Here is a 12451-nt window from a genome sequence, read left to right as displayed (position 1 = left end):
AAGGACAGATCCTCACTGGCATCTTATCTGTCTGAAAGTGATATGGGAGACCAGAATTCTGACCTGCTTTGGCGCACAGTACCCTTACTCACTGTTAGACTCAAGATTTCAAGGGACAGGACATAGACCAAATGGGCCTCCTAGATCCCTTCCACTTTGAGCTTTTGATATTTTTCTACTTTAGCTTTTGTGTTCCTTTTGCTTCATACACACCACTGGGATGAGTTCCTTCACAGAATACACACACACACACACACACACACACACACATGACTTTGTTAAGGGATATATGTGTGTGTGTGTGTGTGTGTGTGTGTGTGTGTGCCTTTGTTAGGGGGTTACTGACATACAATCAACTGCACAGACTTAAGTGTGCACGTGGGCAAGTTTTGACATCTATAAATGCCCGTGGAATGAGGACCACCCCCAAGAAAGAAAGCACATTCATCACCCTTGAGCATTCCCCCAAGTCTCTCTGTCACCTTGCCCAGACCCCTGGCAACCACTGATGTGCTTTCTGTCACCACAGATTAGTTCATAGTTTCTTGAATGTTATTCAAATGGAATTATGCAGCCTGGGGTTTCATTTTCCAAAAGAATTTATTCAGATAACAATTTTCATACAATCAAATCCACTTGTTAAGGATAAGGGAGATAGCTTGGTCAGCAGAGTGTCTGTTTTACAAGCACTTTGATCCCAGAGTACACATTAACAAACAGACACTAGGTGTGCTTGTACAATCTCAGCACTGGGGAGGCACAGAGAAGAGGATATATGGGGCTGGCCAATGAGTTGAGTCTAACCAGTGAGTTTCAAGCCAATAAGAGACTGTATGACAGAAAAGAAAGGTGAACAGCCATAAGAATGACACTTGAGGTCGTCACATGGCCAGCAAACACAGGGATGTACTCACACCCACCAACATGAACAGACACATAAATGCAAACAGTCACATACATGTGAATAGACATACACATGAACAAATAGACACACACACTCCCACATCAACACACACACAAAGACCTCAGTGCTTGCTTTAAATATAAGTATTTGACAAAGAAAGACATCCAACAGCTCAGAAAGAGAGGGAGAGGAAGAGAGGGAGAGAAGGAGAAAGGGAGAGAGGGAGAGAGGGAGAGAGGGAGAGAGGGAGAAAAGAAAGACACACACCAGAGACTCAGAGAGAGAAGACAGGGACAGAGACAGACAGACAGACAGACAGACAGATTGGGAAAAACTGGTCTAATTTAAGGAACTGGTCCATGTAGTTGTGGGTTTACAAGTCTAAATCTGTGTGGCAGAGCACCAGGTGGGAAACAGAGGCAGGAGTTGATGAGAAGAATCTTGAGTAACGATTTCTTCTTTTCTCAGTAACCTCCATGTTTGCTCTTAAGAGTTTCCAAATGATTGAACGAACCCTCTACACACACACACACACACACACACACACACACACACACACACACTGGAGTGAATCCCTTCACTGAAAGTCATCTGATTGCAGATGTTACAAGTACCTTCAGGGAATCACACAGGCCAATGTGCCACTGCTCTCTGGACAGGCTGTCATTTGAGATTCAACATACTTGCTCGATTGGTGCTGCTATCATGGGGTAGTTTGGAAGAGGTTCAATCACTTCAAGCCTGTAAATATACCTTTATTTGGACTTATTTGCTAAGTCTCTTTCTTGCTGTTATTGTCACCAGAAGAAAAAGTAGAAGGTAAGCTGTCTCTAGTAGTTTGACTCTAACCTAACCTGTTTCAGCAAGGCCTTACCACAGATTCCTACTTGTCATCTGATACTTAGCATAAGTGAGAACCAAGATAGTCGCTGTCTACTGAGGTCCCAAGCCTTGATTCACACTCAAGAGCACAGAACTCCATGGTCACACATCATCTCTTTTCATTCTTCCAACATTTCTGTGGAGGTACTGGTCCATTTTATGCACCCAAAATAAATATATAAATAATCTCAAGAGTGGCCAAGAGCTGGCACAAACCATCAGTTGATAACTTGGGATTTGATAGAGTTTGGAAGTGATTTGAGTACAGTTTCTGGAGTACTGGGGTCTCTGTCCTCAGTGAGTGTGACACTGTTGGGAGTGATGGAGTCTGTAAACCATAGAGTCTAGAATGAGGCAATTAACTCATTGGGTAGCTGTCCTCTGAAAGGGTTAATATGACCAAGAACCAGGTCGACTTCCACAAGACTTAGTCATGATGAAAAAAGCAAACCCAGGACTCACTTCTCTCTGGCTTCCTGTCTCATGATGTGACTCTTCAACACGTGTTTCTATCTCTGTGACACCATGTCCACTTTAACATGTGTTTCTGTCACTGTGACACCATGTCCACATTATAGCCTCCAAAGCTGTAAGTAAATCCCTGTTTTCTATAAAGAATCTTGCTTCTTGTAATAGCATCACAAATGGACCAATGCATGATTCTAAGGCCTTCCACTGCAGCCCGGTTGCTAACTTCAGACATCACCTGCCCCGTACATCCTGGTACAGTATTGTATGCACATGATAAGCCTTGCCAAAGAGAACATACAACTGAAGACCCGAGAACATGGGACTTCATGAAGTCTTCATGGGATTTTAGCTAGGAAGCAAGAATCAAAAATGAGCTCACCTGAGGTCTCCACTCACATTTGACAAAGGACACCACAGAAGGCAATAAGGTATATGCAGTTTTCTTTGTTACTGATGCTGAAGTCCTTGATTTTTAGAGTCAGGTTAGAACACACTGGGGAAAGCATCCTTCACTGACTTATTCCCCCAAGTATTCATCTTGCTAACACAGTCCTCCAATAGGCAGAAAGCAGCCCAGAGCCTCCATGAGAGACCTGAAGCATTTGCCCGAGGCTCCATGTCTCCTTGTCCCTCCTCTCCCTCCTCCAGCTGCTCACTCTGCCAAGGGCTCTTCTCCTCTGCCATTCTGATAGATGTCAAGGTGAGGCTCCACGTTCAGCTGTCACTTCCCCAGTGTCACTGCCATCAATCATCTTTCCTGTGTTCCCACCAAGGAACGGCCCCCTCCACGCTTCCTACATCAAATGTATCTTATGGGATGGAATCTCTGTGCTGTTTCCTGAGTCTCTTCAAATCCTCTGACAGTTTACTTAACTGAATTTATCTTCAGCTTGGTACCCAGCTCTAAGACAACACAGATGGCCCAGCTAGGAAGTCCTCTGTGTTTAAAGAATATATAGATCTTTCCAATTCTCCCTTTTCATTTTATCTGTTATTTTGTTTTCTTGAAGCAGAAACAGTGACACAATTGAGAACAGAGTGTCACTGAATGTGGGAACTGTCCGTGCTAATTAGCACAGGTTCTTCAACTTGGAAGCCAATGAAACATAAATCAAAGGAGAAAAGAATTTAGCCTGGTGTATGCACGTAACTCTTGGGTAAACTATCAGAATGCCAACTCCATAGGCCTGAGGAGAGGACCAATTTTGGAAGATGCTTCTTATACACAAAGCAGTACCTTTTGGGTTTTCCTGAAAAGCCAGTCGTAAGTTTCTCTGAAGAACTGTGCCCATCTCTTTTCACTCATTGATTCAGGGAAGAGATAGATTCTTGGGCTCCAGCAATAGGCAGATATAAAGACAGCAAGATACTAACCAGTTGCTCTGTGTTTTCAAATGCAAGGGGAGCAAAGGCACCAGGGCAGCAGGAAGCAAATGACTCTTGTCACATGTGACCCAGATATTGATGACATGCACAGCTATTTACACTTGCCAAGTCACAAGTTCTGCTTATTGGCCTACAAAATATGATCACCTTGGTCATAGGTGACCGGGTGCAATGTGAGGTCATTATAAGAGTCCCATTTCTTAGATGGTGTCAAACATAACTGAGTTCTACACGACAGTCCATTCAATGAGTCATCTGACTGAGAATGATACAGTGCAGTTACCAGATGGTTCTGCTAATAATTAGAAACACATTTCTATATTTCACAGGACGAAGGCAAGGAAAACATCACTAGGGAAATGTTACATGTGGGGGCAATTATTCAATAGGCCCTTGGCTGGGATTTGCGGACGTGAACATAATTCAGAGGCAAGAATGAATGCTTGGACTAAGACATGGAGAGTTCCTTTATTGAAACAGAACTCCAGAATGCAGGCATTCACATCCAGCCAAATCCTGATTACTCAAGCAGTGACCGATTCGTCAATTACCAAACTTTTCCTTCCCATTCTCAGCCCCATAGTCTGGCACATCTCAAATCTGTGAAATTGATTTGGAAATTAAGAATTTTGTATTAATAATAAAAAAAACGAGAAAATTCTTGAAAGGCCGTTGGAGTGTTCCTTACACTTTAATTGGGCTGGATCTTGCACAAAGCTAAAACTAAAGATTACACTCTCATGCCATTCTCTGTGCTTGTTTTAATCGAAGAAATTCACAAAGTACGAAGAGTCAAAAATCAATGCAGTCGATATTAAAAGCATTAATTTACAGTGATGGATGGTGCTGTTCTTCTTTAAAAAAAAAGAAAGAAAGAAAGAAAAAGAACAACGAAAGGAACAGCACTTTCTAGGGAGACCAGAAGAGAACCACCATTGGGGTTCAGGGTTGGAGGTCCACAACCCCAGGACCTCCGTAGAACATCGGCTTCTTGCTAGAGGGTTTATGACTTTTCTAGCTCCAAGGATGGTGCCTTTGTCTGTGTAAAGTTGATTTGCTTTCCTTTCTGTGTCCTGGGAGTATTAGTGACTTTTCTCATTGTTATGACCTGACAGGAAACAGCCTGAGTGGAGACTTCTATTTGGCTTTGAGTTCTAGAGGGTATCATCCATCCTGCTGTGGAGGGAGAGACTTGGCAACAGGAGCAACAGACATTGGATCACAGCATCAGGAACCGGAGAGTAAACAGGAAGTAAACAGGAAGTAAACCCTCCAGGCCCACCTACTTCCTTTATTGAGGCGCTACTTCCCAAAGGTTCCACAATGTTCCCGAACAGTGCTGACAACTGTTGAGCAAGTGTTCAAATGTGTATATTTGGTGTGGGGCATTGAAACTACAAAACTCATAGTGTGAAATGAGAAAGACGAGGGGATTTAGAGTGAATTGTAGATTTCAAAGACGTAAACTTTGAACTTTCTACTGGTGTGTGACACACACACACACACACACACACACACACACACCATGGGCATTAACCAGTTTTCTATGTAACTCCTCTCAAGAGACTTGCCTAGTGCATAGAATTAGCTGTCCATGCCAAGCAGGCCACACTTCTTCTAAAATTCTCACACCAATTTTCAGGAGAAAGGAACACAGATATTAGGAGCCTTATCTTGTCAGTAGATCCAGTTGAAGGAGCTGCCAGCTTATGAATTGTGATGCAAATGGTGCTGTTCCTACAGTTTGATTGTGTAGCCTCCAAACGTGTTTGTTTCACGGACACTGGCTAATTAATAATCCTCCTTTCTGTGCAGCCAAGGATGAGTTGTAAGGAAAGAGTAATGTGTGGCTTTTCAGATAAACACGTGTGAATATTTATCACAGGCTAAGGGAAGAGAAACAAAAACATACAGAACTAATCAGTTGTTATGTCTGACTTTTTCTGCGTGTGGTTTTTACTCAAGCCTCACCACATCTTGACAGGACAAGTATCTTGACATAAATGTCTCCCCTCCACTTTCACAGAAGGGGAAATTGAAATGTATAAGTATAATTTTCAGATACTCAGTTACTGTGAGGGGTGGGGACTAGGATTGGAGTCAAGGTTTTCTGGCTTTCAAGACTTCTGTTCATTCTGCTGTTGCACAGAACAGAAGGCGGAAGATTAATGTTTCCATTGGCCTAGTTATTATCCTCAATATTAGCAATAGTACTATTGATAGCTTTTGCATTTTCTTATACGTTTGTGTGTACACCTTCTCCCACATGTACATGTGTGTGGGTATGTGTGTGGGTACTCATGAAGTCAGAGGCAGCACTGGGTCCCCAGCAGCTGGAATTTCAGGTGGTGGAGAACTGTCCTGTGTGGATACTGGGAACCAGCTTTGGATTTTTTGTGAGAGCAGCAAGTCCATGAGCCCGGGTCTACCTCCTCAGTGGTACTATTAAGGTTTAACAGTCACAATAGTCCAAAATTTTAAGGCCTCACTCAGTGCAGCCCTTGCGATTATGTGGGACCATTGTGTTCTTTCTCAGTTCAGAAATGGTAAATAGTTGGATTTGATGCTAGAAGTCATTTTGGTCTCATTCCTGTCTTAAAAGCAATGTTTCATGGACTCAAACTCTTGGACTTAAAAAAAAATCTGGAATTGGAAACAATGTGAGCTTTGTCCTCAAAAGTCAAATCCATAACACAGCAGATGTTCCAGCCTATGACAAAAAGCATTCTTATTAACGTTTTAATGGGTGAAAACATAGGCTGTTGTGAGGACTTATCATCCCTGACAACTGGGACCATGGCTTCCCCTGCATGGGCTACTTTCCACCAAGCTCATGGCTTCCAGAACAGTATCTCTCAGTCCTGGTTTCTATTGTTCTACCTCAGTTTTCCTGGACCAAAGAGCACAGGGGAAACAATGGTCCCATTGCTATTCATTGTTTTTAGCCACAGTCAGAGTAAATCCTGTACCGTGCCTACTTCTCTCCTCAGCACTGGAGAGGAACAGCTATGGTTCTTGAGATGCAGATATTAACTGACCTCAAGGAATAGTCAAGCACTGAGATTCCCCCTCTTTAAAGATGAATCTGAGGATGATGGATTTCTTTGCTTCTTTCTCACATTGGCAGGTAGCAAAACTAGGATTCACATTCCAAAGTCATGTGCACATTATTGCTGACTTACAGAGCCTCTGGAGGGTGCAGCCCTTCTGTCTTCCTGTTAGAACTATCCTCTGACTATTTCCTTCCAGGGAAGTGTGTCTTGTTCCTTTCTGATGAATTAAGGATAGGCCTTGTGTTTTTGTGCCTCCCGTTCTTCATCTAGTATCTACTGTATCAACTTTCATTTGTTCAGTAGATGATTTCAACCCACAGTAGACTACCAACCTCAAGACTTCCATGCATCCAACACCAGCAGAGCAAACAGGATCCTGTGAGTCTGGGGAAATTGGCCTATGGACATATGGCAGATACTTGCAGAAAACTGGTATCACCATATCTCTTCCTTAATCATCTTGATATCATACTTCCGGTTGAGCAAAAGCTTTGGTAGGTTTCCTTAGCCGGAGGAAAAGGTGACAAGACGTAACCAGTAACCACTTCCCAATAACTCCCAAACTAAATTTCTTCCACAAAAAAAAAGGCAAAGATAGTTTTTACAGTACAAAAATTTTATTTTTTGTTAGGATAATTTAAAGTTTAAAACTGAAGTAGACATATTCATTTTACAAACAAGATATTCTTTCATAAGGAAGACCATTAAAAACAGTAAACAAAAAAAAGCTGTCTTTACAAAAAGCTCTGTGCATAGCAACTTTATACTGTATGTAACTGACAAAGCAAAAACAACAAAACTATACAGTTTGGAAATGAGACCTTACTGTACAAAAGGTAAAGATAATGGTTTTTAAACCATGCATGTTGAAATGTGCAAAGAAAAACTGGGAAGAATTTCGATGCTGTAACAAAAGAAATATGATAAATAATGCAGTAAGTTGTCCCTTTAAATGAAAATCTTACACAGCTCCTCTCAAAAATAGAACAGAATTTTGTCATTACCTATAGAGATACTTGTCTGCCAAGTAGCACAAAAACAACCTGGGACCAGAATCATTTAATAGCAATGACTAAAGAGGACAGAGTGGCTTTGTTTTTAATTTATTAGTACACTAAAAATAACCCTTACACACGTTTGTACAATTAAATAGATCTGTGGCTGCTGATGTCCTAGTGAATGGTCAAAGATGTCTGGTATTTAGTTACACACAGTTTTCGGTGTAAAGCTACTGACAGATTCTACGATCATTCTGGAGACAGTACTGCACTAATCCTCATGCAAGAGAAAGATTCACAGGTTCTAAAAGCTATGCTACTTTAAAAAAAAAATGAAAGAAAGAAAGAAAATTCTTAGGTTGGATTGGCTCAAAGCCAGGTCTAAACATGCTTAATTGTAGTCTGCCTCCATTTTGGGATGGTAATTTACGTATTCCACACATCCGTTCCCTGTACCATGTTGTTAGCCAGGGAAGTTTCTCTCATGCATTTCCGTATATTTTGGCACTGTGAGCCCTGACTGTGGAGGACTGTCAGCAGTAGTTATGAGCATGCCAGGTTTCAAAAATGTGGATTCTCATGTGCATAGAAAAAAGTGTCGTATTGGGTAACTCCAGAGCAAACTGAAGGCAAATAAGACAGTTGCGGGTTTGGGGGAGGACTACATCAGAGGGGCAATGAGAGGGTCATCTAAAATGGCTCAGAAGTACTAATGATGGTTTTGCTTTTTTCACAAAAGCTGCATCCAACGCTAGAAGCCTAACCAAGAACCCCAAGCTAAGTCAGTGGAAGCAAAGAGAAGACACCTGACCTGGAAAATCATGACATCCTATTGGCAAGCCAAGCAAGTCTAGATGCATCTCCAGGACCACACATTTTCAAGAGTCTACCACTGTTAGCAACTACTGCAAAGGTTTCCCTGCTAAGAACTAGGTAGGTAGCACAAGGCTCCCGGGGCAGGCTTGGAACACAGCTGCCACAAATCTCCCAGTAGGAGAGCCGCTTAGGGATTTTTAAGTTCTTCCTTCTTCACCCCATCCCACTCACCTCAGAAACAAGTGTCAGGTGAGATACATGCTTTTCCAGGGGAGTTTAGTAACATAAAATGAAAACTGCCTAGAAAGGAAGCAGTCAAAGACCGAGTCTTAAGAGTCCAAGAAACATAGGCAACCTCCCCAAGCTCTTTCTGCAAAGTTCTGTGGAGCTTCCTGCTGCCATACCTGAATCAGGTACCCAAAGAGGAAGGACTATACCGCTCTGTCGGAGGAAAATTGTGGAGTCCTTGGTCAGTGTAGCCGTGTGGCTTTGGCTCTTCCTAGAGGTGAGATACTTCTTGCCTGGGAATGTTCAAAGCTGAGATGGTAACGTGGGGATTCCCTGCATTTCCTCAGGGAAGAATATAGTTTTTAAAATGCTTTACCAAGAGTGGATACCACAAGTGATTTGTGAACCAGAAAGCAGATCTGGGAATGAAGTTGTGGACTGAAGTGTTGGTGTGCTGGCATTTATCTGAGTCTGGTTTCTGTGGTGGATTGTTCTGTGGGAATCTGCACAAGTTACATGTTCTTGTGCATAGGTGGATAAAATGATGGACAAAGAGGGGGTGTGGGATGTAGGATAAGAATCTAATAAGCAACACACCTTTAAAACTTGTCACTACGTGTTGTCAATTTCATTTTACATCAGGAAGAGAATTCTTCTCTTCTTAAAAAAGGTCTTAATTTCTACGTCTACTTACAATAAGTTACACGTTTATTTATTTAAATAACTGTAAAACATTTAAAATTTTTTCCCTTTTTCTTTTAAAGAGCTTAAAGTATAAGCAAACACACACACAACATTTCCTCATTCAATTCAGGTTTCATTTTAAGAAAGTCTTCCATGTTGGTACCCTGTTTTGTTCAACTTTTTTCTGCATAAACTAAATTGGTATCTGAAAGGATTCATAGAAAATAGAAACTTTCAACTTTTTTCCTACAAAGAAAAACAAATAGTATCCAAAATATTAAGCATGAATGTTTGCCAATGTTTTTCTTAAATATTTTACAAACATAGGAAGGTGGTTTTCGTAATGTTCATAACAAAGAATTGCGTTTCTGCTCTTAGCACTGACCACGTCAGAGAATGACATTTCTCTGTTCTTGTCTCCAAAAGGGTCAGTTTGTGTAGTGACTGTCAATGCTTCATGAGGAACACGAGACCAAGATGGCGGCTCTCTGCCTTCCCAAATCTGTCCAACATGGCCGCTTGGGGGTGCAAGTCTCCCCAACAAGCTCAGAGTGCTTCCTTCATAATTGGTCCATTGGAATAAGTAGTTTTGTGCTATGAGAAAGCAGTTCTTCCTCTACTTTACATCGGGGGTACAACAAGTCCCGTCATGGCTGCAAGATAAGAATGGCACAGGATTAAAACATCAAGATGTTTTCAGTGAAGCCGATCACAGAGAGGGAAGGCAGGAATGGGAATGATAGACCCTAAAACAACCTGGGGCGATGATGAGGTGTTCATATGTGAATGGATTTTCTCCGGGACTGGGTTAACAGAAGCTTCGGTGCTAGCAACTTGTATCAGGTCCCCATGCTCGTGTGGCAGCCACTTTACAATGTCTGTATGTTAATGGGTCATCTTGGAACAACAGAAGTAAACATGTAAACCAAATTGTGATAGACATGTCCTACCTCACTAGGTGGAACCAGTAGGAAAACCCAGGTGCTGAGCCTGTTGCCTTCCTAGGCATTAGTTATAGTAAACCAGGCTTTTCTCTCTATCCTAAGGGTCTTCATGACCATTGTACCTTAACTGGATTAGTGCTTTAAAAAAATAGTCCATCCTTGCCCAGTGTTTGCTGACTGTACATGCAGCTATTCCCTTAGAAATGTTGGTCTCCTGGGAAAGCATTCATTTAGTTATGAATTTGGGAGTCAACCTAGTCCCCATTCCCTATGCCCTGTCCAAATATATCCCCCACTGCTTTCTCGATCTAGTCAAGATGATGTGGATGGCACTTATTTGGGTAGAATAAAGTCCCTCTATGTGGGCACAAACAAAGGGGGTGGATCACACAGCAAAACACATCCCTCTGTCCTGGGCTGGGCTGTAATGAACCTACAGACTTTTAGGAAATTACCAAAGTCCCCTTGTATCCAAACATCCAATCATCTCTAAACTGTGATGCCTGGATTTTTCTTGTCTGATGACATTGCATGGAGAGGAATGACAAATCATATACAAGCATCTTTCTGAGTGACACTTACCATGATGCCTCTAAGCAAATGGCCACAATTCTGACCATCCATTCTCTCCCCAGGTCTCTTTCTCTTCCCTTTCTGTTTTTTCCCTCCCCTCCCCTCACTCCCTTTCTCTACCCCAGCTAGATCTCTCGGGCAAAATTGTCAGCTGTCTGTTTCCCTGCCCATACAGCCTTTATTGAATGTTTGTGAGATCTGGATTAAGGTCTTACACAGCTACCAAAGCCTTAATTATTTTTGCCTGTATTACTATATATTGAATCGATGTAAGTTTTCAATAAAGGCAGTTCAATTCTGGACACTCCCTGATGACTTGGAGATATAACAACTGCTGTAATTATCCAGGAGTGTAGGAAGCTTGTGTGTGTGTGTGTGTGTGTGTGTGTGTGTGTGTGTGTGTGTGTGTTTCTGGAGGGAGCTAGAAAATGAATCAGACACACAGCATATAAGATCACCTTGACAATCTGTATTCATCAACTATAAATGCCAGATAAGTAAAGCAGAGAGTGGGACAGAAAATGCTATAATGACAGAATGACAGTATTTAGGTGTCAGAATACTGAATCATTCCTGCCCTATTACACTCGGTGCTTTTTGGTCCTTCCTCTTTCCAGGCTCAAGGTTTTACCAAGTTGAACACAGGAGATCAGAGATGCTCAAAAGGCTCAAAACCACACATTTAATCCATGCCCTTTTTCCTGACCTACCCAACCAACACTAGATGATGGCCCTTAGAGCAACTATAGCCAACAAACAGGAAGATGGAAATTCTTGGGAGAGCATTTTCATTGGTGACTTTCGTGGTTTGAGAGATGCTTAATTGTGCATTGTCTGGTTCATTTTGCCCTTGAGCTTCTTACAAAACAATACCCTCCTTCTGTCCTGGTGGCAAAGTAGATCTGAGTGAAGAGTAGGCAAAGAGAGGAAGTCCACCATCACTGTCCCTGGAGAGAGTGGACTGTCAGAGCACTCTAGAGTCTGAGTGTAAATTTGAATCATTAGTCATGCTAATGCTAATGGCCTCAGATAAAGCCATTTAGCTAACTGGATATGCAGGAGGAGGTGTCTGCATGGCACTCAGTGGGGGCCTTGCATACAGGGCAATTTTTAGGGAATGGTGTCTATACTGTGGGCCATGAGGCTAAAGCCTCCACTCCTCACACCATTCTCCTTTCGGCTGAAAGTTGATGGATGAAGACAGGGAACCTAGAGAGCAGAAACGTCCTCACCAAGGGGGTTGGTGAGGAGAAAGACACAGCAGCCATGTCCCCTGTGGTGTTTGTTGCCCGGGATATAAACATGATCTTCATGGGGAAAGTTCTAATCCCTCTCTGAGTGGCAGGAGGGAGTCCTGGGGTGTTTGATTAGAGACAGGGAGAGTGAGACACTTAGTTACAAGCTGTGTTGTTTCTCTATGGCTTAGACATCTGGATTTAAAGAAAAGTCTCATCTATTATACAGATGTTTCCAACTACCCACATGTTGGGTGGTATGGAGCTCCAGCAGCCT

At 42.3% G+C, this 12451-nt stretch overlaps 1 protein-coding gene across 2 annotated transcripts in view; it reads right to left on the bottom strand.

Annotated features, from left to right (window-relative positions):
- Window positions 1–7294: 7294 nt before the first annotated feature.
- Ebf2 (EBF transcription factor 2) overlaps window positions 7295–12451 on the bottom strand; it is a 198880-nt gene continuing 193723 nt past the window's right edge. Inside the window, exon 16 of one of the 2 annotated variants that reach the window (XM_006252133.5) lies at window positions 7295–10075. In XM_006252133.5, coding sequence (XP_006252195.1) covers window positions 10044–10075 — 32 coding nt within the window. In that variant the 3' untranslated portion in view covers window positions 7295–10043. The remainder of the gene's footprint in view (window positions 10076–12451) is intronic. The other variant, NM_001108383.1, reaches the window with a different exon arrangement.

This window comes from Rattus norvegicus, chromosome 15 (assembly GCF_036323735.1).
Source record: "Rattus norvegicus strain BN/NHsdMcwi chromosome 15, GRCr8, whole genome shotgun sequence".
Lineage (NCBI taxonomy): Eukaryota > Metazoa > Chordata > Mammalia > Rodentia > Muridae > Rattus > Rattus norvegicus.
The sequence above is the reverse complement of the archived record's forward strand: the minus strand, read 5'-3'. Positions and strand labels throughout refer to the sequence as shown.